The sequence below is a fragment of the Dermochelys coriacea genome, chromosome 4 (genome assembly GCF_009764565.3).
Source record: "Dermochelys coriacea isolate rDerCor1 chromosome 4, rDerCor1.pri.v4, whole genome shotgun sequence".
In the NCBI taxonomy this organism is placed as follows: Eukaryota; Metazoa; Chordata; order Testudines; family Dermochelyidae; genus Dermochelys; species Dermochelys coriacea.
In genome coordinates, this window is record NC_050071.1 from 131,337,260 (window position 1) to 131,362,412 (window position 25,153).

At 39.1% G+C, this 25,153-nt stretch overlaps 1 protein-coding gene across 8 annotated transcripts in view; it reads right to left on the reverse strand.

Moving 5' to 3' along the window:
• Nucleotides 1–3,049: 3,049 nt before the first annotated feature.
• The window catches only part of ST3GAL5 (ST3 beta-galactoside alpha-2,3-sialyltransferase 5), a 60,184-nt gene continuing 38,080 nt past the window's right edge, over nt 3,050–25,153 (reverse strand). For all 8 annotated transcript variants that reach the window (XM_038399573.2, XM_038399569.2, XM_038399563.2 and 5 more), the window contains 3 exons: nt 20,769–20,955; nt 16,389–16,547; nt 3,050–10,707 (listed from right to left, as the gene is read on the reverse strand). In XM_038399573.2, coding sequence (XP_038255501.1) covers nt 10,444–10,707; nt 16,389–16,547; nt 20,769–20,955 — 610 coding nt within the window. In that variant the 3' untranslated portion in view covers nt 3,050–10,443. The remainder of the gene's footprint in view (nt 10,708–16,388; nt 16,548–20,768; nt 20,956–25,153) is intronic.

The window sequence follows — 25,153 nt, forward strand, 5'->3', positions numbered from 1 at the left end:
AGAGCTAATTCAGCAGCTTTACCTGCTTATCTTTAAAAGCTGGATAAAGGAGGAGATACCCAGTGAAAGGAGGGATGCCCTGATTGTGACCCAAGAAAGAGGATAAAGTGGATTGTGGAAATTATCATGGTATCTCCCTCCTAGCCATTGCAGGCAAAGTTCTGATGCGGATCTTTGCAACCCACCTTCTACCCCGTCAGAAGAAATTTTACCGGAGTCACAGAATGGTTTCTGACCAAGTCATGGAACTGCGGATATGATCTTAACAGCACAGCATCACAGGAATAAAAGTTGCAGGAATACATTAAAAATAGCTTTGTGTGTACATTATGTAATATTTTTAGCTCATCTGAATATTTCCCTGAAATTAGTATCTAAAGCAATCCATTATTTCACAAAAGCATCTGGCTTTAAAATAAATTATGCCAAAACTAAAATGGTAGCTATACGTTTACTAGACTCTGAGAAGTCATACTTACAGAAAACATTTAGTTACTAATGGGCAGCCAATTCAGGTCTCTAAACAACCTACAAAAGTTGCATGATTTAAATATTAAACCACTACTTCAGCAAACAAAACAAGATTTGGAGTGCTGAGGGAAGTATGCAATTTCTTGGTATGGAAGAACAGCCACAATCATATTAATATTTTACCAAGGACATTTTTTTTGTTTCAAAATATTCCTCTAATTATCCCACATAAAACTAGCAGGAATACAGAGAATGTTAGAATTTATATGGAATAACAGTGCATTAAACCTGGGTAGTCTAGCTTTTCCAAATACTATATGGTACAAGTAAGCCGGCTGGCAGACTAGGGGTGCTCTAATCTCACCAAATACTGAGTCATTATTGAACAAGAAAACTGTTGCAATGTAAATATTACTGGGAAGTTTCACTCCATATTTTCTTTATGAAAATATGCTTATGACATCAATAGGACATAACTGAGATGTACTTTATGCAAAATGGGTCTTATAAAAGTATCATTGGAAAGGTTATGATTTACTTAATGTGATTATCCAATTTGTATGCCTGTATCATTTTCTGTATCCGAAGTTAGGAAAAATAACTGCGTCTGATTTCAAATGTGTTGCTTTGGGTGTCAACCCCAACCAGCCCTTCAGGTACAACAATGGAAAAGCCAGACAGGACTATTGGGCCATTAGCAGAGACAACGGACTGTGAAAGAGCTTAGTCTTCCTGTGGATGCTGGAGACAGCCTACAAGCAATGGCTGCCACAGCCATGCAGAGACCGGGGTCAGAGTCACCTGGCACTGGATACCCCACTTCCCCTTTTGGAATGCCAGTGGTTTTCCATGAGGAGACAAAGGGTTCCCGCCTTACACAAGAGCTATATAAGGCAGGGGAGTGACATCATCAAGGTGCTCTTCTGCCTCCCCACCCTAATAGACACTGAAAAAGACCTGGAAGCAAGAATCTCTTATATTCACCTAAAATTAACCTTTTGTAGTTAATACAATTTGTTGTGTTTATTAATTAAACCCAGTTTCGTAATTTCTAACTCGGGGGTGAGAGAAGTTGTGCACATCTCCCTCCATGTTGAGGGAGGGGGCGAATTTCATAAAACCTTTGGGTTTGTACCCCTCTAGAGGTAGTGAGCACTAGAGTGTTGGGGCAAGCCCCTAAGGCTGAATCTTTCCTGAGTGGATCTCTGTCTCTCTGTACAGCTGGGTGTGGCCCTGCCTGTGTGCTTGACTGGAAGAGGCTTGTGAGCCTAACCCAGCAAGGCCAGGTAAAGGGGACCCAATCTGACATAATAGGCAGACTCAATGGTATCTCAGCACATCAGGTGACACCCCAAAGGGCCCAAAAACGTCACAATTACTAGGTTACCATGGACTACTAAAAAACATGCCCTCTGGAAATTTACACACATCACTTAGCAAAAGCTACAGGATAGAACTACTCGGGGGGAGGAGGAGGATGGGGGAAAGCAGGTCTTTAGTTCTTTTCCTTCATCAATGACACCCATTGCAAATAATACCCAAGTCACAAATCAGAGAGTTTTTAAAAACTGGGATAGTCACAGAATACATATGGCTGGCCAACTGTTCATCAAAGAAACTTTTCTAACTTATTTTAAAAATCAAAACTAATTTCAATGGTCCCACTCTCCCATGGTACCAGTACCTTCAAGTTAGGCACTAGGTTTCTCAACTTTTCTAGGAAAGTTTTTTTACTCAGAAAGCTAACTTTTATTAAAATTATGGCTTCATGTCAATTAGAAAACAATCTTTGCAGATGCTTTTCTAATAAAGTAGTACACATATATGACAGGTGTAAAGAAATTTGGATATACAAATTACTACAGAGGAATGGACTTTGATCTGGAAAAAGAGGACCAGAAACCTCAATCTCTAGTACAATAAAAGAAAATTTCTTTAAGATACTGTTTCTGTGGCACCTCATATTAGTATGGATGGATGGATTGAATGGGGATAAGTGTTGGAGAAATTGTAGTGAAAGAGGAGATATTATGCATATATGGTGGACATGTTCATTAAAGTTTTTAAAAAATTATAGATAATTTTCTAACACAAATGGTATTGCAACCAACATGATGTAACTATTTTGGACCTTATGAATTAGTCACTGCACATGAAGATGTTGATTGCCTAGGGACCAATGATTTAAAGAATATAAGAATGGCCATACTGGGTCAGACTAATGGTTCATCTAACTCAATATGCCGTCTTCCGACAGTGGCCAGTGCCTGATGCTTCAAAGGGGATGAGCAGAACATGGCAATTTTCAAGTGATCCATCCCTTCTTGTTCAGTCCCAGTTTCTGGCAGTCAGAAGTTTAGGCACAGCCAGAGCATGGGCTTGAAGCTCTGACCATCTTGGCTAATAGCCATTGATGGACCTATCCTCCAGGGACTTATCTAAATCTTTTTTGACCTTCACATGGCCTGATAACATTCAATATGAGCAAACAAAAGACAGTCCCAACCAGTAATATAAAATTACACACCCACACACGTGTGCTTCAACTGATAAAAAAATTAAAGCATAGAAATACAGCTAATGCCAATTCAACATTTTATTGAAAACAGACCTTGTCAAACAAATCTGGTTTTACTCTGATGAGATTAGAAATTCGATTAAGGTACCTGCACAGAGATAACATACTTTGATTTATGTCAGGCCTTTGACTTCGTACCATGCCACATTCAGATTTAAAAAGTGGCACTAAACAATAACTACAAAGCACATGTTAAATGGATTAAGAGCTGGCTCACTGATAGATCTCAAAAAGTAGTTGTCAACGAGGAATCATCATTGAAGGACGACGTTTCTAATGGCATTCCGAAGGCATTCATACTAGGACTGACACTATTAAACATTTTCATCAATGATCTGGAAGTAAATATTTAATCACCGCTGATAGTATTTGGGGATGACCAAGATTTCTGGAATGGTAAATGATGAGGGCAGGGCAGTCATGCATAGCAATCTTGATCGCATAGTAAGCTTGGTCCATTCAAAGAAAGTTGGTTCTGATACAGCCAAATGCAAATGAAACGTCTAGGAACAAGGAATGCTGGACCTATCTACAGAACAGGGAACTGCAGCCTTGAAAGCCATGGCTCTGAAAAGGATATAGGGGGTCACAGTGGAGAAGCAACTGGACACGAGTTCCCAGTGCAATGCTGTAGCATAAACAATGTATAAACAGAGAAGTAGCGAGCAGGAATAAGGAGGGGATTTTATATGCTATCAGTGAGACCAATCCTCGAATACTGCATGAAGTTCTGGTGTCCTTTTAAAAAGAATACTGGAAAATTGGAAAGGGTACAGAAAAAAGCCACAAAAATGATTCAAGGACAGGAGAAAATGTCTTACAGTGACAGACTTAAAAAGCTCAATCTCTTTAGTTGATCAAAAAGACAGAGGTGACTTGATTACAGTATATAGGTACCTTCACACGGAGAAAATACCAGGTGCTGAAGTGTTCTTTAATCTACCAGACAAAAGCATAACAAGGACCAATGGCTGGAAGCTGAAGCCAGACGTATTCAAATAAGAAATTAAGCACAAATTTCTAAACTACTGTGATTAGCAATTGGAACAAAATTGCCAAGGAAAGTGATAGATTCTCCATCTCGATGTCCGCACATCAAGACTGGATGCCTTTCTGAAGATATCCTTTAGTCAAACAAGTTACTGCGTTCAATTACAGGGGTGACTGGTTGAAATTTAATGGCCTATAACATGCAGGAGATCAGACGAGATTACAAAATAGCCTCTTCTGGTCTTAAACTCTATGAATCCATACAATGTCACTTGGCACTGCATTTTCTCCACTTTGAGTCTCCTAGTGCAATGCACAAGTACAAACAGTTCGTTCATAGAACTTTTCAGGGCACAGTGGCCAAAGCAGCAGGTAATAGCCACATGACTTTTATGCAAGTGAGGAAAGAATTTGTTGATCCTGTTTTTGCAATGCCGATCTGTAGCCCACTTCCTCTCTTGCCCCTAGCCCTACTTAAATAACAATGGCAAGTTGCATTATATGGAGATATTGGTATTAGCCCTGCCCAGATTACAAAATTCTTAACAGCAGTATTCAGTGCAGATAGTAAGTGGTAGTTTGAACTCACTTTTGATTCCCAATAAATCCTGCAGCACATCCTCCACTCAGACTGGGTCTGAGCTGCGAGAAAAACCATGGTCTTCCCAGTTATACAGAGTGTGAACTCTCCAGAGTTTCTTCAAGTTTGATTTCTTGACCACTTGATTCTCTCCCCTTTGACATTGTACAAAGCACTGGTAAGACCTCATCTGGAATACTATTTACAATGCTGGTCACCCACATTGAAGAATGATGAATTCAAACTGGAACAGGGGAAGAAAGTGCTACTAGGAAGATCAAGATAAAGGAGAATATATCTATCAGTGGAGACTAAAAACTTTGCTTGTTCAGCCTAGCAAAAAACATAGGCTAACAGGGGATATGAGTACGCTCTGTAAATAGATCGGAGGTAAATAGCAGCAAGGGAGAAAAACTATTTAAGCTAAAGGGCAATGTTGGCACAATGGATATAAAAGTAACAATTATTAAATTTAGGCTGGAAATTAGGTTTTTAGCCATCAGGAGTGGAGGTCTGGAACACAAATTATAAAATGGGGTTACCTGTGGTAGCAGGGCACTGGACTTGATGACTCTTGCAGCGCTCTTCCAGTCCTATGTCTTTTGAGCATGACTGCAAGAAACGTAACAGCCCTGGGCTTTGGAAGAATGCATCAACGCTACAGACCTGTTATACCACAGGTTTATCTCCATTACAGTCCAGGAAATTAGAACAGGGCTGAATTTGATCCACCATCTGGAGTGTAATGCAGTAAAGAAATAGGCTAAAATTGCTCCCTTTCTAAAAAAACCAGAGATGAGCCTGCTCGTGAAGGGTGAGGGAGCTTGGGTAAGTGTGTACATGCATTATTCCTTGAAATGTGTTTTTTGCTTTTCCTCTCCCTCAAACCTCACCTCCCTCCCCGCCATCAAGCCACCTTTGTTTCCCATTTAAAAAATGGCACCTGGCCCACCTGCAAGTTAAGACAAAGGTATGGACTCTTCTTTGCTTTACTGGTATAGTGTTATTTTCTAACAGGTTAGGGAACAAGTTCTAAAAAGGGTTGTATGGCACACAACCCACATCAGAACAGTGTCCTGTGCTCAGCCAGAGGTAATCAAACAAAGGTAGAGTCAGCATTCGCTTTTCCTTTCTCCGAGTGCTCAATTTCCTTTCTTTGGCTTGTCTGGCTACGTGTGGTGCTGCTCCATCAATGTCATCAGCAACCTGGCATTTCCCCCCCCCACTATATACACATCAGCTTTCAGTCAGCATGTGAGAATTCTGTTGAGCTCAAGAGGTTCAAGCTTCTGTCAGAGAAATGATGGCAAAGCACTGCATGGAACTGAGGGAGTTTTTAAAAAACAATGCAAAAATTATGAGATGTGGAAAATATTATGGGATGAAGAAAGTGGCATGGTGTGAACTTGACCCCATCTCAAAGAAATCCTGAGACAAATCACGGCTATTCCACAAAGCACTCAAAAATATCACAAAAGGTATTTTGCCAGACAGTGGCATGAGGCACACTGGGCTGCGTTGCTCCTAACTTTACATCGACACAAACACTCCCGGTAAGTATGCACTGGCAACAGCCAAGTGTGCACACACCTGAGCAACATACAAACTCTGGAGGCTGTTCACAGATGTTACTTGTGCCAACCAAACTTTATAGCGTAGACACAGCCTTAGTTACATAGAAAATAAGGCTTATGCTCTCCAAGATAGTCAGAGTCACTCTCTGGTAAAAGGAGAGCAAAAGGGTAAGGTTCTGGAAAGTCAGCCTTAAGGAAGAGATCCCACTGCTTATGGAACCAGAGGTGCATGCAAAAATCCCTGCTGCTGGTGGGAGAGAGAAAGGGTGCTACCTGACCACTTCTGTGTGGTCTCTGTTGTCACCTCTGAAAGAAGCAGTTTTCAAGCAACCTCCCTGCCTCAGCTGGCTGAAAGACAAGGCCTGGTGACAAAAGCCACCTCATGCTTCTTTTCTGTTCAGATCTCTCCTTTCTAGGTCAGTTGGTCTCCTCTGTTACCTCTTATTCAAGACCAGGCTGCCACACTAAGTTACCACCCAGCACCCACTGGCAGAAGAGGTTGGTCTACATTCAGTCTCTAACATCTCCAAGTACCTCAAGACTGGGTCATAATCCCATTTGAATACCATTGGGTTACAGATCTTTCATGGAGACTAAATGCTTTGTAGAGTATTCTCACTCTGTATTTACACTACTCCATTTGCCTGCATTTTACATATATCAGCATTTTACATGTTCATAGCACTGTACAAACTAATCATAAGTAGCACTACCATACAAAAATCCCAAGCTGACATTGCTTTCATCTGGAGGCAAGCCAATCAGGTTACATGCAGGATTCCTGTACATACACACAGCAATGAGATCCATACTCTGCATACACAAAATTGTGAAAATCTGTGAAAGCAAATTGGAATGGGCAACCTCTAAGCCAAAATAATTGAGCTGTTCCTAGATTTGTCTCTTTTGCTATCTGCTAAATAACCCCCCAAATATGAACTAAACTTAAAATTACTTTAAAGATTTTTTTTAATAAAATATATTTTTAGGTGGACAAGCTAGTGCCCTCTTTAAAAACGTAGTTTAGAGTAGATTACGGGTCTAAATACTTTAAGATTGAACAGATCATCATGTATATCATGTTTTGCATTTTTCAGATGCTGCAAGGTAACAACCTACCACCATTCAAAGTTGAAAAATTAACAAAGTTCTAGACACCAAAGTAAAAACATATCCAGTTAATGAAAAAAGCATACAGACTGCACTGATTCTGAATATGCATCTGTGCCTCCTCCCACTATAATGCTATTATAAAAGGTAAATTCTAATGTAAGGTTACTTTATCTTCACTCACAAATTCTTTAAATTTCACTACACGTGAATCACATGTAAACACATTTAGAACGCTAAGGACAGTGCTGCAATGAAGACAAATATATTCTCATCTACATTAGCCTCAAGAAGCTGGAGAGCACATTGGCTGTGAGTAGGGGACCAATTCTCACGTACACCAAGCAGATCCAAGAATAACTCTCATGAAATTAATCTTAAATCAAGCATAAGTGAAAGGAAATGAGGCACTATTCCATAAGGTCTCCTCTTTCTAGATTGCCTGGGATCTCATGTCGACTATTAAACTGGATCAGTGAACTCTCTAGCTATATATAATTCTTAATGAAAAAGACTGAATACGTTGCGACCTGTGAAACTACATAAATAGAAAGTGGTTCCATCTGTTTATTGCTTTTCACAGCCTGAATTCCATTGCTGTTTCAGGAATGGTCAAGTCCACAAAGGAGTATTCTACATAATATTTACTACTACAGAGAAAAAAGTTTGATCACAACTGACAAAGTTAGTTGGATTACAGTTTAAACCCACATTAAAGCATCTTGTAGAGCTGATGATAAATGGAAAACCTCAAAGGACGCTATTGATTGCTTTAATAATACTTTCATTCTATTAAGTTCACATTTTCATATTCTTAAGTCATAACAGTGAGAAGTCCTGGTGAACTAACAGTTAATGTACAACAAAACTTTTGGGTAACAGCACTTTGAAAGACTTGAGAGTATTACTGTCCATATGCACATTTTGAATTTTCCCAAACCCTTTCATATTTCAGTACTATTGAATGGAGTTAAGGTAACTTGCTTTCATCTTAACTATAAGGGGATAATAATCAACATGTTATATTAAACAAAACACTATCTGTAAAAACTTTACATATCAGTAATTTTCAAGTAAACAGTTTGATCTATACTTAAAAGCATACAAAACATGGACTAGAAATTTATTGCTGTTACAAAAATTAGTTTGTTACAAGGAGGAAGTTAGGTTAATATTATTGCTGTTGCACAAATGGAGCCCTGAACACACAGAGCGTGATTTCTAATCATTCACTTTAGGGGATGTGTGGGTGCTTAGGAAAGATGAGGCTCATAGCCATTATCTTGTGTTACACTTTGTAAACTGGCATTGTTTTATTGTCTCTCTACAACCATAGCCAGTGCAACTTCTGCGTTCATACACGATCATCCATTAGACTCACTCTTCACGGCAAGTATAAATACTATATTCCATTCCCACATCTTATTTTGTTGATGCAATTTAACCTGATGCTAATTTTAAAAATATGCCTAGTGTATTTTACCATATGATAAGGAACTTGTGATATGATAACAGGAAGGTTTATCACCTGGAAAGTCAAAAGCGATTCCTGTAATTCATATAATTATGTTTCACCTGTTCACTTATTAACTTTCTGATAAGATTTCATGTTCAAATAAAATATTTTTCACTCGCTCTGAGTAACGACAGCACTCAAAAGCAAGCAGTCCAATAACCACAACTGTTATTTGCAAAACAGCTTAGACTTGCTCACAAAAATACAGTCCCGCTTTCTTTCAATTGCATTGATTTCCGATCGTTAGAAAGTACATTTATACAGAAATTTTTAAAAGCAATCTGCACTTAGCAGACATTGTACAGTGCTAGTAGATAATACTACTTCCTCGAAGGCAATTTCTTCTTCATAAGTTATTTGTGCACACAGAATTGCCAGTTTATTTGGTGGCCTGCAAAGCAAACAATTCCACTCTCTCCCTCCCAATTAAGAAGCATACACCATATTCACAACATAAAAGGGCCACTATCAACTTAAACTATATTTGAGTCTGAATTTTTATTTTACATAATACTGTTGCAAGTTAATACCTATTGTACCACTAAGGAGATTAAATCAAATACTTCCGTTCTTTTACTTTGTCTGTAGTCAGTTTCACTCCGACTACTACATAGTAAGTTTCCATTTAGTTTGTGGGTCTTTCACACAGCAGCAAGGAGTAAAACATTTTTATAAAATAGCAAAAGGACAGGTGTACCCTCAAACACTACTTTTTACCTCCCTCCCCAAAAAGGACTGGAATTCGTGTTGATGCTGTTCCTGTAACAATGATGTTGAAACTTTGTGACCCAACCATATTATGACCAGGTGTTTGGGAGCCAGGAATGGGAAAGAGAAGAGTTTAGGCTCATGTAGATATCTACTGTAGCCTAAATCTGGTTATAACATGGTCAGGTCCAAATGTGTTAAGTGGTTAAGTAGCCAGCATTCTAATCCTAAAGCACTCACACCCATCAATGATTTAAATACCAGGCATGACTAGATGTGGCATGAATGAACTTACTGTTCAGCTCCACTGCCACATCAGTTTTGCTCTTTCCTGCTTCCCTGACCACCCCACCCCCACCCCCAAAATATCAGCACAGAAAGGGAGTAGTTTAAATATTTGTTGAAGGTTACACAAGTGGATGATCTACCACAAAGAATAGGGAACCTGCAAGCAACAAAGCAAATTCACTTAGAAAACACACACCTTTTCTTTTCTTTGTATGCACAGAAGATTCATGTACTGACAAATGGACCCACAAAGGCAACATCACTTCAGTGGGAACAATTCTGCTCTCCCCAGATTAGGCAACACACACCTAGGTTTGTGAGTGCCTTTCACATATAAAACCCTTAAATTTTCAGTTTTCCCTCAGACAGCTTAAAACATGACACATTTTAAATGAATCTCTCTAAACTGAAAACTGTATTGATAATTACCCACAAAAGTGTGCAAGGTAAAAACCTGGACTCAAAATAAATTAAAAAAATACAACAAATTCAACTTGACATTAAAAAGCAACAGAAATACAAAGAACAGAGATTCTTCAAAGTCTTTGTGGGATGAGAGCACTGAAAGGGCCATTGCTAGCAAGGCTGCAGGAACCTCTAATCCAGTCTGTGCTCTCAGTTCCAGTCATTAGCTTGTTTTTTTGCAGAATTCACACACTATTCCTCCACTGAGGTCTTTCACAATCCCTTCTTTGATCAGTTTTTGTAGGAATTTTGTTTCAGTTGTCACATTATGCATAGTTTGTCCTTCCATTGCAGCCATGCAGAGATTGTCATAGTAGTGCAAAGGTGTGTTGGGTTGATGGAGGTCATATCCAAATCCTGCTAAACTCACTTCATCACATAAATGTGTGGCCAGAACAACTGCAGTGACCCCAATAGTGGGAACATTCTAAAAAGAAAAACAAACATTTTCAATACAACATCTCTCTCCTTTATCAGTGGTCACAGAGTCATAGAAACATAGGGGAGGAAGGGACCTCTAGAGGTCACGTAGACCATCACTCTGCACTGAGGCAAGACCAAGTATAGCTAGACCATCCCTGCTGTGTTTGCCTAACCCATTCTTAAAACCTCAAATGACAGGAATTCCAAAACCTTCCTTGGAAGCCTCTTCCACTACTTATTTATCCTTATAGTTAGAAATTTTTTTCCAACATCTAACCTAAATCTTCCTTGCTGCAGCATAAGTCAACTACTTTTTGTATGGACAGGGAAAACAACTGATCATGGTCCTCTTTAAAATAGCTCTTTACAACATGCTTGAAGACTTCTTTTCTCAAGACTATATATGCCCCCTCCCCTTTTTTAACCTTTCCTCATAAATCAGGTTTTCCAAACTTTATCGTTTTTGTTGCTCCATTCTGAACTCTCACTCATTTGTCCACCTCTTTCTTACTGTGCAGTGACCAGAACTGAACACAGTACTCGAGTACTCACCAATGCCAAATAGAGTGGGACAATTACCTGACATACTACAATCCATATATAAGACATCCCAGAACAACATTAGCCTTTTTAGCACTGCATCACGTTTGAAGACTGTTGAATCGTACTCAATTTGAGAACTACTGTACTAGGAGTAGTAATTTGCACTTGTCTTTATTGAATCTCATCTTATTGATCCGAGACCACTTTTCCAATTTGTCAAGGTCCTTCTGAATTCTAATCCTGTCCTCTAAAGTACTAGCAACCTCTTCCCATCTTGGTGTCATCCACAAATTTTAGAAGCACATTCTCCACCCCATTATCCATCAGTGAAAATATTGAACAGTACTAGGTCCTGTGTCGGCCCTGCATCAACAATGAAAGGAAACAGAAGTTAACGAATGAAGCATGAATCCACAACTTAAATGTATGGCCAACATTAAAAAATATAGGAAGAGAACCAAAAAAGTATCTCTGTGGCTAAACAACAAAGTAAAAGAAGCAGTGAGAGGCAAAAAGGTATCCTTTAAAAAGTGGAAGTTAAAATCCTAGTGAGGAAAATAGAAAGGAGCATAAACTCTAGCAAATGAAATATAAAAATATATTTAGGAAGGCCAAAAAAGAATTTGAAGAACAGCTAGCAAACGACTAAAAAAGTATTAGCAAAAAAAATTTTAAGTACATCAGAAGCAGGAAGCCTGCTAAACAACCAGTAGGGCCACTGGATGATAGAGATGTTGAAGGAGCACTCAAGGACGATAAGACCATTGCGGAGAAACTAAATGAATTCTTTGCTTTGGTCTTCATGGCTGAGATTGTAAGGGAGATTCCCAAACCTGTGCCATTCTTTTTAGGCAACAAATCTGAGGAACTGTCTCAGACTGAGGTGTTATTAGAGGTGGTTTTGGAAAAAATTGATAAACTAAACAGTAATAAATCAGCAGGACCAGATGATATTCACCCAAGACTTTTGAAGGAACTCAAATGTGAAATTGCAGAACTACTAAGTGTCATCTGTAACCTATCATTTAAATCAGCTTCTGTACCAAATGACTGGAAGATAGCTAATGTGACACCAATTTTTAAAAAGGACTCCAGAGGTGATCCTGGCAATTACAGGCCAGTAAGCCTGACTTCAGTACCAGGCAAACTGATTGAAACTAGAGTAAAGAACAAAATTGTCAGACACATAGATGAACATAATTTGTTGGGAAGAATCAACATGGCTTTGGAAAGGGAAATCATGCCTCATCAATCTACTAGAATTCTTTGAAGGGGGTCAACAAGCATGTGGACAAAGGGATCCAGTGAATTATAGTGTACTTAGATTTTCAGAAAGCCTTTGACAAGGTCCCTCACCAAAGGCTCTTAAGCAAAGTAAGCTGTCCTGGGATAAGAGTGAAGGTCCTCTCTTGGACTGGTAACTGATTAAAAGATAAGAAACAAAGGGTAGGAATAAATGGTCACTTTTCAGAATGGAGAGCTGGAAATAGTGGTGTCCCCCAAGGGTCTGTACTGGGCCCAGTCCTATTCAACATATTCATAAGTGATCTCGAAAAAGAGGTAAATGGGAGGTGGCAAAATTTGCAGATGATACAAAACTACTCAAGATAGTTAAGTCCCAGGCAGACCATGAAGAGCTACAAAAGGATCTCTCAAAAGTAGGTGATTGGGCAACAAAATGGCAGATAAAATTCAATGTTGATAAATGCAAAGCAATGCACATTGGAAAACATAATCCCAACTATATAAAATGATGGGGTCTAAATTAGCTGTCATCACTCAAGAGATCTTAGAGTGGATGTTTTCAGAGAACTATCCACAATGACTCCATGTGCAGCGGCAATCAAAAAAGCGAAGAGAATGTTGGACATCATTAGGAAAGGGATAGATAATAAAACAGAAAATATTATATTGCCTCTACATAAATACTGAATACTGCGTACAGATGTGGTCGCCTCATTTCAAAGAGATATATTGGAAGTGGAAAAGGCAACAAAAATGATTAGGGGTATGGAATGGCTTCCATATGAGAAGAGATTAATAAGACTGGGACTTTTCAGCTTGGAAAAGAGATGACTAAGGGTGGATATGATTGAGGTCTATAAAATCATGACTGGTGTGGAGAAAATAAATAAGGAAGTGTTATTTACTCCTCATAACACAAGAAGTGGATAGAAAGTGGATAGAAAGCTGTTGGGCTCAACGGCTAGTGATCAATGGCTCCATGTCTAGTTGGCAGCCGGTATCAAGTGGAGTGCCCCAAGGGTCGGTCCTGGGGTCGGTTTTGTTCAATATCTTCATTAATGATCTGGAGGATGGCGTGGATTGCACCCTCAGCAAGTTTGCAGATGACACTAAACTGGGAGGAGAGGTAGATATGCTGGAGGGTAGGGATAGGATATAGAGGGACCTAGACAAATTAGAGGATTGGGCCAAAAGAAATCTGATGAAGTTCAACAAGGACAAATACAGAGTCCTAGACTTAAGATGGAAGAATCCCATGCACCGCTACAGTGTAGGGACCGAATCGCTCGGCAGCAGTTCTGCAGGAAAGGACCTAGGGATTACAGTGGACGAGAAGCTGGATATGAGTCAACAGTGTGCCCTTGATGCCAAGAAGGCCAATGGCATTTTGGGATGTATGCATTGCCAGCAGATCGAGGGAAGTGATCATTCCCCTCTATTCGACATTGGTGAGGCCTCATCTGGAGTACTGTGTCCAGTTTTGGGCCCCACACTACAAGAAGGATGTGGAAAAATTGGAAAACGTCCAGCAGAGGGCAACAAAAATGATTAGAGGACTGGAACACATGACTTATGAGGAGAGGCTGAGGGAACTGGGACTGCTTAGACTGTGGAAGAGAAGAATGAGGGGGGATTTGATAGCTGCTTTCAACTACCTGAAAGGGGGTTCCAAAGAGGATGGATCTAGACTGTTCTCAGTGGTAGCAGATGACAGAACGAGGAGTAATGGTCACAAGTTGCAGTGGGGGAGGTTTAAGTTGGATATTAGGAAAAACTTTTTCACTAGGAGGGTGGTGAAGCACTGGAACACTGGACCACTAGGGAGGTGGTGAAATCTCCTTCCTTAGAAGTTTTTAAGGTCAGGCTTTACAAAGCCCTAGGATGGGATGATTTAGTTGGGGATTGTAGCGAGCAGATCGAGGGACGTGATCGTTCCCCTCTATTCGACACTGGTGAGGCCTCATCTGGAGTACTGTGTCCAGTTTTGGGCCCCACACTACAGGAAGGATGTGGATAAATTGGAAAGAGTACAACGAAGGGCAACAAAAATGATTAGGGGTCTAGAGCACATGACTTATGAGGAGAGGCTGAGGGAGCTGGGATTGTTTAGTCTGCAGAAGAGAAGAATGAGAGGGGATTTGATAGCTGCTTTCAACTACCTGAAAGGGGGTTTCAAAGAGGATGGCTCTAGACTGTTCTCAATGGTAGCAGATGACAGAACGAGGAGTAATGGTCTCAAGTTGCAATGGGGGAGGTTTAGATTGGATATTAGGAAAAACTTTTTCACTAAGAGGGTGGTGAAACACTGGAATGCGTTACCTAGGGAGGTGGTAGAATCTCCTTCCTTAGAGGTTTTTAAGGTCAGGCTTGACAAAGCCCTGGCTGGGATGATTTAACTGGGACTTGGTCCTGCTTTGAGCAGGGGGTTGGACTAGATGACCTTCTGGGGTCCCTTCCAACCCTGATATTCTATGATTCTATGATTCTATGATTGGTCCTGCTTTGAGCAGGGGGTTGGACTAGATGACCTCCTGAGGTCCCTTCCAACCCTGATATTCTATGAGACTATGAAGTAGAGGTCACCAAATGAAATTAATAGGCAGCAGGTTTAAAACAAAAAAAAAAAGGAAGTATTTCTTAACACAACGCACAGTCAACTTGTGGAACTCTTTGCCAGAGAATGTTGTGAAGGCCAAGACTATAACAGGGTTCAAAAAAGAACTAGATAAATTCATGGAGGATAGGGTCCATCAATAGCTATTAGCCAGGATAGGCAGGAATGGTGTCCCTAGCTTCTGTTTGACAGAAGCTGGGAATGGGCAACAGGGGATGGATCACTTGATGATTACCTGTTCTGTTCATTCCCTCTGGAATACCTGGCATTGGCCAATGTCGGAAAACAGGATACTGGGCTAGATGGACCTTTGGTCTGATCCAGTATGGCCGTTCTTATGTTCTATAGCTCCCACTCCAGCTTTACAGCTGACCATTGATAGCTACTCTGAGTACAGTCTTTCAACCAGCTGTGCACTCATCCTATAGTAATTTCATCTAGCCCACATTTTCCTAGCTTGCTTATGAGAATGTCATGTGTCGAAAGCCTTGATAAAAATCAAGGCATCTCACATCTACAGCTTCTCCCACATCCACAAAGCCAGTTATCCTGCCAAGGAAGGATATTAGATTGGGGTTTGGCATGATGTATTCTTGATAAATCCATTCTTATTATCCTACTATCCTCCAGGTGCTTACACACTGATTGCTGTAATAACTGCTATTTTGACCCAAGTGAGCTACCCCAAGTGAAGAACTCACCTATTTTTACAGTGTAGTGTAAACATATTCGTAGGCAAAATCCTCCTCAGCAAAAAAAGGAACACACAAATGATTCAAAAAGCCTTACGTTCTGAATGCTTAAATGCAGTGCATGGGCTACCACACGTACATGGTATTGAGAAGACCTGCATCCTTAATGCATTTCACAGAAGTACTTTATTTTTAAAACTTTGGGGTATTTATTAAAACAAAAAAACCACACACACACACACACACACACACACACACACCACATCACATGCAGGTCACCTTACGTGAACATAAACAAGCCTAACCCCTAACTTAAAAACTAAAATGGACCTAGATTTTTACTTTTTCTATAATTAATGAGAACGCTGAACCCCACTGCTCTACAAATATTTAATAGAGAATGTTAAAGAAAATACAAATAGTGTTTGAGAAGAAAAGACTGATGTTTTACTGAGAAATTGCACAAAGAGACTACACTGAATGAAAAAGGCCACATTTTTTTTATTTGATCTTGTCATATTAGATTTCTAAGGAGTTAAATGTATCTATACAGCATCCCCGCCCTCTCCCCCCCCAAAAAAGGTATCTTACCTTATCCCAGCCCCAAAATTTAGATCGAGGCTCAGGGTACTGTAGTATATCCAAGGCAGTCTCTTTAACAATGATCGGATTTAAAATGCGAAACTGTTTTGGTGGTACAGGAATTTTCTCAGCCACCTGCTTCCAAAAAAATAGTCGCACCCATAGTGGCTAAAGAGGAAAAAAAAAATCAGTTAAAACTAGGGAAACATTTTGACATGACAAATTGGTACTGGGGCATAGCATGTAACTCAATACTATTAAAACATAAGATTGTCCACATCTCATCACAAATGATTTATGCAAAAGACTTACTAGGACATTGATGAATAATTTCCAAATGCCTGAATTCTTTTAAACAAATAATACTTGAGAGAGAGAGCGAGAGCGAGCGAGCGCACAATTCTTTATCTGATTAGGTCATTTACTTTGAACATGTGACTGCATTTCCGTGGACAGTCACTCACCCATCCCTATTGCCTCTATTTGGGCTTTCCCACAGCAACACGCTAGAGAAAGCATTTGAAAAGAGAGGAAAAACATGATCAAAAATCCACAACAGTTGGCTGAGTGACGTGCAAACAGGTGTAGGACCTGAAACCAGGGTGACCAGACAGCAAGTGTGAAAAACCGGGACTGGGGTGGGGGGTAATAGGAGCCTATAAAAGAAAGACCCAAAAATCAGGACTGTCCCTATAAAATCAGGACATCTGGTCACCCTACCTGAAACTATTTTACTCACATTTTCAAATTAACTGTATTTCTAGCAGACAGTGTACATTTAAAGACAAGTGTAGTAGGATGGAAGGAGAGAAGAGCAATGAGACTTAGCATGCCCAATGCTGGATCTCATGCCAGAATATGTCAGAATGTTAAAGAAGTCAATAGAGATGCACCGGTGCTAAACTGGTGAAAGATCAGAATCAGGCTCATTTTATGTTTCTCTCCATAAATTGTGTCATGGTGAGCAAATGAGACAAGTGATTCAAGAAGAGGGTACCTTTTCTGGACATAGGTACATTCTTTCCCAACAAATCCCTATAAAAAATATTTGTTGTATCTATTGCTGTAATGTGACTTCTCTTCTGATATTACAAAAATACAGGGACTTTTCATCATTAGAATATACCATACGCAGCTTTAAGCCCATAAAATGACGTTAGAGCCACCAAAGTCAGTCAAATATCCAGTTCAGATCAGAGGGTGCATTCGGTAGTTGTTAACATAATGCTGCTATGTGAAATTGTGCCATTTTTTCTTAAAGGTGTGCTGGTGTTCTATAAAATTACACATTGCTTGGGGCCAATAAATCACACAGTAATAGTTCCTCAAAGTTCCACAAATGTAATACGTTTGCCTGTTATCACCCTGAATGATTATTGATTGTTAAGAGTTATCCCCATTATTTAAATTCAAACGATAACTTAAGGATAATTTCTTCATTAGTATCACTTGTATTATATTTAAAGCATTTTTTTTAAAAAAGCAGAACATACAATGCCAAGCACTGTAATAAAACAGTATATTCCACCTAAATGCATATGCAAAGTAATTGGTAGTCGTGGTCACTTCTGCAAGTCTAAAAGCATTCCATAAACCCGTCCAGGTTGCAAAACCATAGAATTTAACCTTCCTTTGCATTATCTATAATACTATGTGCACAAACTGCTAAATATCTTGACAGATTTTCTATCAAATATATTGCTAATGAATAATTTATGGAATTTCATGTTTGCATAAACACTCTAATCAATAAAATACGATACTTCAGGTATCTCTTGCATATAGATCTGTTTCTTTAAACATACATTAAGCAACAAATGAATCTTCATGCAGAATTTGAAGGGCAGTAACCAACACCAGTAATACCTTACATCTATTACACATAACACAAACACCCCTAAACAAGCATGATGTGGTTTAGCGGGTAAGGAAGGGGACGGGCAGTCCGAACATCTGGTTTCTGTTCCTGGCTCTGCGACCTTAACCAAGTCACACAACCCAAATACAAAATGAATTATACTTTACTGAGCACATAAGGCATTTTGATGTTTAGTGTATGTAAAGAATCAAGATACTTGGATGAAAGGCACCAGTGTGAGCATACAGTATTACATCTATGTACTGACATGAACAATAACTAGAAGTACTGCAACAAATAGATTGCTTGCAAGGTGGATAAAAAAAAACAAAATTTGATTTTAATTCAACTTTTTTTAAAAAGATATATTTAAAATTAAATTTGAAATTATGCTATGTTAAGGCCTAAATTAAAATGTATTACAATAATTTAAATATCAAAATAATATTCAAACAGAATATGTTTGCTGCCAGAAAAGCTAAACCACTGAACTAATTGAAGTCATTGGCTATGCACCTAGAACCCGGGTTTGTTGAAGTGTTACCCAGCTTTTGACAGACCTAGCCCCTTCTGCAGCTGCAAAGAAAATATTTTCTTCATTTCAGTTTATTCAAGTAGTTCAATGCAATGATTAATTCATTCAAAGTTGTGAAACCAGCTGGAAGCTTAAAAAGTAGAAAACTTGTTTCCCTCTTTTAATCTATCAATAAACACGAGGGGACAGGACAAGAGCTACCATTATAAAATCTTGATGGATATGATAACCAGAAAGAAATCACTTCAATTAACTACAGATAATACTGTCGTCGTTTAATAAATCAATTAGTTTTAAATGCAAAAAATGTTGATATACTTTTTTTCTTATGTATCCAGCATATTTAAGGTAGTTTTAACAAAAAAAATTTTAAAATGTTATTTTTTGTGCATTTTTAATTAGATTCCAATTTCCATCCAAATAATACCAATAATAATATGACATTCACTTAGTCCTTATATAGCACTTCTCTTTTGTAAAGTGTTTTGAGATATAAAAGATGAGGTCATGGTATCACTATCCCTATTTTATAAATGAGAAAATTAAGGGACATGGAGTAGTGACCTGCCCCAGGGCACATAGGCCAGTGGAAGAGCCAGGAATTAAACCCACATCTCCTAAGTCCCAGTTCAGTTTTCTAGCCACTAAGCTATACTATCTCCTATGTAATACAGCTAGACAAGTCACTGCTAAAAAAAAAATAAAAATCAATCTAGTATATAAATGTGTCAATCAGCATTTTCTAACAAAAATATAAAAATTAAGAATCTGACTAAATCTATGTTAAACCACATACTGCTTAAATGCATAAAATGTCTCAGAAACATAGGACTGGAAAGGACCTCAAGAGGTCATCTAGTCCAGTCCCCTGCACTCATGGCAGAACTAAGTATTGTCTAGACCATCCTTGATAGGTGTTTGTCTAACCTGTTCTTAAAAATCTCCAATGATGGAGATTCCACAACTTCCCTGGGCAACTTATTCCAGTGATTAACCACCAACAGTTTGGAAGGTTTTCCTAATGTCCAAACTAAACTACCCTTGCTGCAAATTTAAGCCAATTATTTCTTGTCCTATCCTCAGAGGTTAAGGAGAACAATTTTTCATCCTCCTCCTTATAACAACCTTTTACGTACTTGAAAACTGTTATCATATCCCCTCCTCAGTCTTCTCTTTTCCAGATTAAACAAACTCCATTTCTTCAATCTTCCCTCATAGGTCATGTTTTCTAGACCTTTAATCAGTTTTGTTGCTCTCCTCTAGACTTTCTCCAATTTGTCCACATCCTTCCTGAAATGTGGTGCCCAGAACTGGACACAATACTCCAGTTGAGACTCAGCATGGAGAAGAGCGGAAGAATTACTTTTCGTATCTTGCTTATGAAACGCCTGCTAATACATCCCAGAATTATTGCTTTTTTTGCAACAGTGTTACACTGTGGACTCATATTTAGCTTGTGATCTATTATGATCCCCCAATCCCTTTCTACAATACTCCTTCCTAGGCTGTCATTTTCCATTTTGTATGTGTGCAACTGATTGTTCCTTCTTAAGTGGAGTACTTTGCATTTGTCCTTATTGAATTTCATCCTATTTGCCTCAGACCATTTCTCCAGTTTGTCCAGATCATTTTGAATTTTAATCCTATCCTCCAAAGCACTCGCAACCCTCCCAGTTTGGTATCATCCGCAAACTTTATAAGTGTACTCTCTGTGCCATTAAATATTGTGTACCCTCCAGGTTAGCGAAAAGTAGTACCACATTGTACCAACCAATGAGAATCAACCTTTCTTTAGAAAAATCATTCAGAAGTACAAATACAAAGGATTAAAACTGAATATTTAAATCAAAGTTTCCTGCTTGCTGATTTAAAACAATCCACCCTGACTGCTTGTGAAGAATTCAATACAGTAAAATAGTGACTGGACTGGAAAGTCAGTCTTCTGTGCATCAGAAAACCAAGATACGCATGTGATAAGTCGACTGTTTATACCTACCAATGCTTCATTTTTTACCATTGCTTGAAGCCAATTGAAATCGACACTTTTAAATAAGACAACAACAAACAAGCTCTGAGGGTTATATTCATTTTCAGAAAGTGGGGCTCCCTCTGGATAGGTCATCCTTATGGTAGTTTTGTTACCAACATGATCTGTGTAGCCCTGAATTGGTGCATCATTTAATCTAAAAAAGTGAAATAAAACACATTAAGTAAACATAGTATCTGATGTCATTAAAATACCATACAAGTGACTTTAAATACCTAAGTAACAAGTTTTAGTTGGCTCACCAAATTTTATTTGAACATAATACATCAATAAATTACTCCCCTGGTAACAAGAACAAACCTCAATGGGTGGCCTCGCTCTGAAAAGCAACTGTACAAATACTATTGCAGTGCTCGTGTTTCTTGTTGCCCTATAGCTCAACTAGGGCTCTGAGGGGCAAACAGCAAGCTTCCTGCATATCACCACCAGTAATAAAAGGCTCCAAGTCAAAATGACCCCTTCAATGACATCTCAGGAATCCCAATGTCCTCAATGGGTTTGCACAATTCTAACTGACTGGAATTTAGGAGACAAGGTGGATGAGGTATTATTGTTTATTGGACCAGCTTCTGTTGGTGAGAAAGAAGTTTTCAAGCTTAAACAGAGCTCTTCTTCAGGTCTGGGAAATTAATTTTGTAGTGTACACGTGGCCTGAGTTAAATTGACCTAGCTTACGTTGGCATACAGCTGCCGTAATAATTACACTGCTTGTGCATATCTATACTTTGCTCCTTGGGTCAGCAGTGTGCCTCCTCACGAGGAGTGCTTGTATCGATTGTACTGTCAGTGTAGGGCATTGTGGGATGGCTCCTGAAAGCCAGGAACAGTCAACATATGCAAAGTGTCTACACTGACACTACTTCGACCTAACTACATTGACCTTGAAATAACGCCACTCTGGAGGTGGAGTTAAGTCAGCATAGCAGGGCAGTTACAGTGACAGGAGCGAAACTGAAGTGTAGACATTGCTATAGTTACTTTAACTTAAGCTGCCGTATGTTGACCTAACTCTATAGCGTAGCCTAAGGCTATGTCTATACTACGTGCCTTCTAGCAACACAGCTGTGCCACTACAGCCAGGCCACTAAAAGGTGCGAAGTGTAGCCGCTCTATGTTGGCAGGAGAGAGCTCTCCCGCCGACAAAATAAATCCACTCCCAACAAGAGGCAGTAGAGAGCACTTTTTGTCAGTAACACTTTTGTCATTCGGAGTGTGTGTGTGTGTTTTTTTCCACACCTCTAAACAACCAAAGTTTTATCAACGAAAGTGCAGTGTTAGACAAAACCTTAACCTCACAGTGTTACCGCTAAATGCAAGATGGAACAGATTGTTTTGCAAAAGAAGTTAACACATATTTCAAGGGACTATTCAAGGCAAAGTGGTCCGTTAACATCTTTCCAGTCACAGGGAGGAAAAGGCAGGGAAAGCAGCTGAGAAGAGGGGCTATTAGTGGGTTATAGATGGCTGTAATAAGCCATAAATCCAGTGTCTCTATTCAGTCCATAATTTTTAGTGTCTCACAATTCTATTGGTGACAAGAAAAGTAGTATCTCTGCAGGGCTAACGAGGGTAAAAAGCAGTCAAGACTTACTTTTGTCACTAAAATGAGCAAGCAGTCTATATTTTATATTGCATTTGTCATCTTTTAATTTCAATGAGTATTTAATATGACCTCTAGCGAGCCCATATTATTCTTTGCCCATCTCATCACTCCCAAAGCTTTTTTTCTTTTTCTTTTTTTAATTGGAACCTCAGAATAGGTTTTCATTTAAAGAAGACAGTGGTTTATTTCATTTTTATTGACTGTTTATTATGCTTCTGTTATACTATGCGTCTTCCAGAGTATGTCAACAAGGCAGGTGCATTGAAAATAAAGCTATGTATCACAACTCTGAAACAGGTTTCAGGGTAGCAGCCCTGTTAGTCTGTATTCGCAAAAAGAAAAGGAGTACTTGTGGCACCTTAGAGACTAACAAATTTATTTGAGCATAAGCTTTCGTGAGCTACAGCATCAGGAATGCATCCGATGAAGTGAGCTGTAGCTCACGAAAGCTTATGCTCAAATAAATTTGTTAGTCTCTAAGGTGCCACAAGTACTCCTTTTCTTTTTGCGAACTCTGAAACAGAATGCTTTCTAACACAAGCAGATCCATTTACCCTTTCACATGAAACACTTAATACTAGAAAAGCAAGATAACTGATCAACTCCCTCGAAATAACCTGTTCTACCTTCTGGTTATCAAAGAGCCTACATTAGAATGATCAGACATCTATTTACTTTAGGAATTTATATAATACCAATTTCATGTGTACATTGTGCTTTGTCCGTGACTGCATTAATTTCCAACTCACTATTTTCATTATCCATGTTGTGTGGTATCTGGTGTCTAGAGCAGTTTCTCAACCCACAGGTCACTACCTAAAGTGGGTCGCATGAATGTACAAAAGGTTCACAGCCACTCAAGCCCTGCTGCCTAGGGCTGACAGCCCTGAGCCCCGCCACCAAGGGCTGAAGTTATGGAAGTCACATAAAATCACGGAATCAGTGACCTCCACGACCTAGCCTTACCGATTAGCAGTTGAATGCAAGGCGGGAAGAGTTATGGGAAAAGAGTGCTGTGTAGAGTTTCAAGTGAAGAGTGTGTTTTAATCACAAAGTGGGTCTTTAGTTAGTGAAATGGATAAATTTTTAAACTGCCCTGTTGCAATTGCAAGTACCAATGATAGTAGGAATTCATCACAACCTGGGAAGAAAAAGTAATCATAGGTACAACCCTGCTTACTTAAAGTTTGGGTTTTCATTTACCGAGGACCGAAATGGTGAACAGAGACCACAGTGTGTCATCTGCAGTGAACTGTTAGCAAATTAAAGCCTAAAACCATCACATTTATGTAGACCTTTGGAGACAAAGCACTCTAGCTATAAAGACAAGCCTCTTCATTTTTTTAAACGAAAAAGCAGATTTGGAAATGCCAAAAAAGCATCTTAACATGTATTTACTGTTCGTGAGCAAACATTGCATGCCTCTTACCTTGTTGCACGCTGCATTGCAAAAAAGCTCACACTGTTGCTGAGGAGTTAATTTTACCTTCTGCTATTGACACATGCACTAAATTGTTGGGCGAGTGAGTGGCAAAAAAATTAAAAGCAATCTCTTTCTCCAACAATACAATATGGAGAAAAATCTGTGATATAGCTCAGAACACACCAAACTGCAAACAACTGATCATCTTTCAGTAAGCGACTATTTTGCTTTACAACTAGATGAATCTACAGATGTATCAAACCACACTATATTGCTGGTTTATGTGAGGCATGCACAGAAAAGTGATTTCCAAGAACAGTACTTGTTTAGTGCAGATGTGGGTATTTCTCTTACTACTGCTGATATTTTCTTGCACTGGATAATTACTTGGAGTTGGTGGGATTAAGTTGGTCGAAGTATGTTGGTGTTACAACTGATGAGAGAGAAACATTCAGTAGTTGCTCAAAGAATCCTTTTGAAAGCACTCAATGCAACATGGAACTATTGTTTCCTGCACAGGGAGGCATTAGCAGCTAAAGACAAGGCACCTGAGCTTCAAGAAACTCTTAAAAATGCTGTCAAAATAGCGACTTACATCAAACAAAATACCAAGAAGTCATGATGCTTTCAAGTTTTCTGTCAGAAAATGGGCAGTACACACGTACATCTGCTTTACCAGGCTGAAGTTTGCTGGCTGTCCCATGGCAAAATATCTCATGTATACAAATTTAAAAATGAGTTGGCAGCTTTTCTGGAAGAAAAAAAGTCTCACATGGCAGAACGCTTCAGTAGCAACACAGTTTGTTTGTGCTGCATATCTGGCAGATATATTTGATCATCTGAATTATCTGAATCTATCTTTACAGGGCAGAGGGCACAATCGCTTTCAGCTAACTGACAGAATTGTTGCATTTAAAAAAAAAACCTCTCTCTGTGAACAAACATGTTTCAGAGTAGCAGCCATGTTAGTCTGTATTCGCAAAAAGTAAAGGAGTACTTGTGGCACCTTAGAGACTAACACATTTGAGCATAAGCTTTTGTGAGCTACAGCTCACTTCATCGGATGCATTTGGTGGAAGTGTGTATGATAAAACCCATTGTTTCATGTTCCCTCTGTGTGTATGTAAATCTCCCCTCTGTATTTTCCACCAAATGCATCTGATGAAGTGAGCTGTAGCTCACGAAAGCTTATGCTCAAATAAATTTGTTAGTCTCTAAGGTGCCACAAGTACTCCTTTTCTTTTTGTGAACAAACATGTTTCAAATGATAGGATGGACATGTTTTGTAACGCATATCCAGAAACAAAA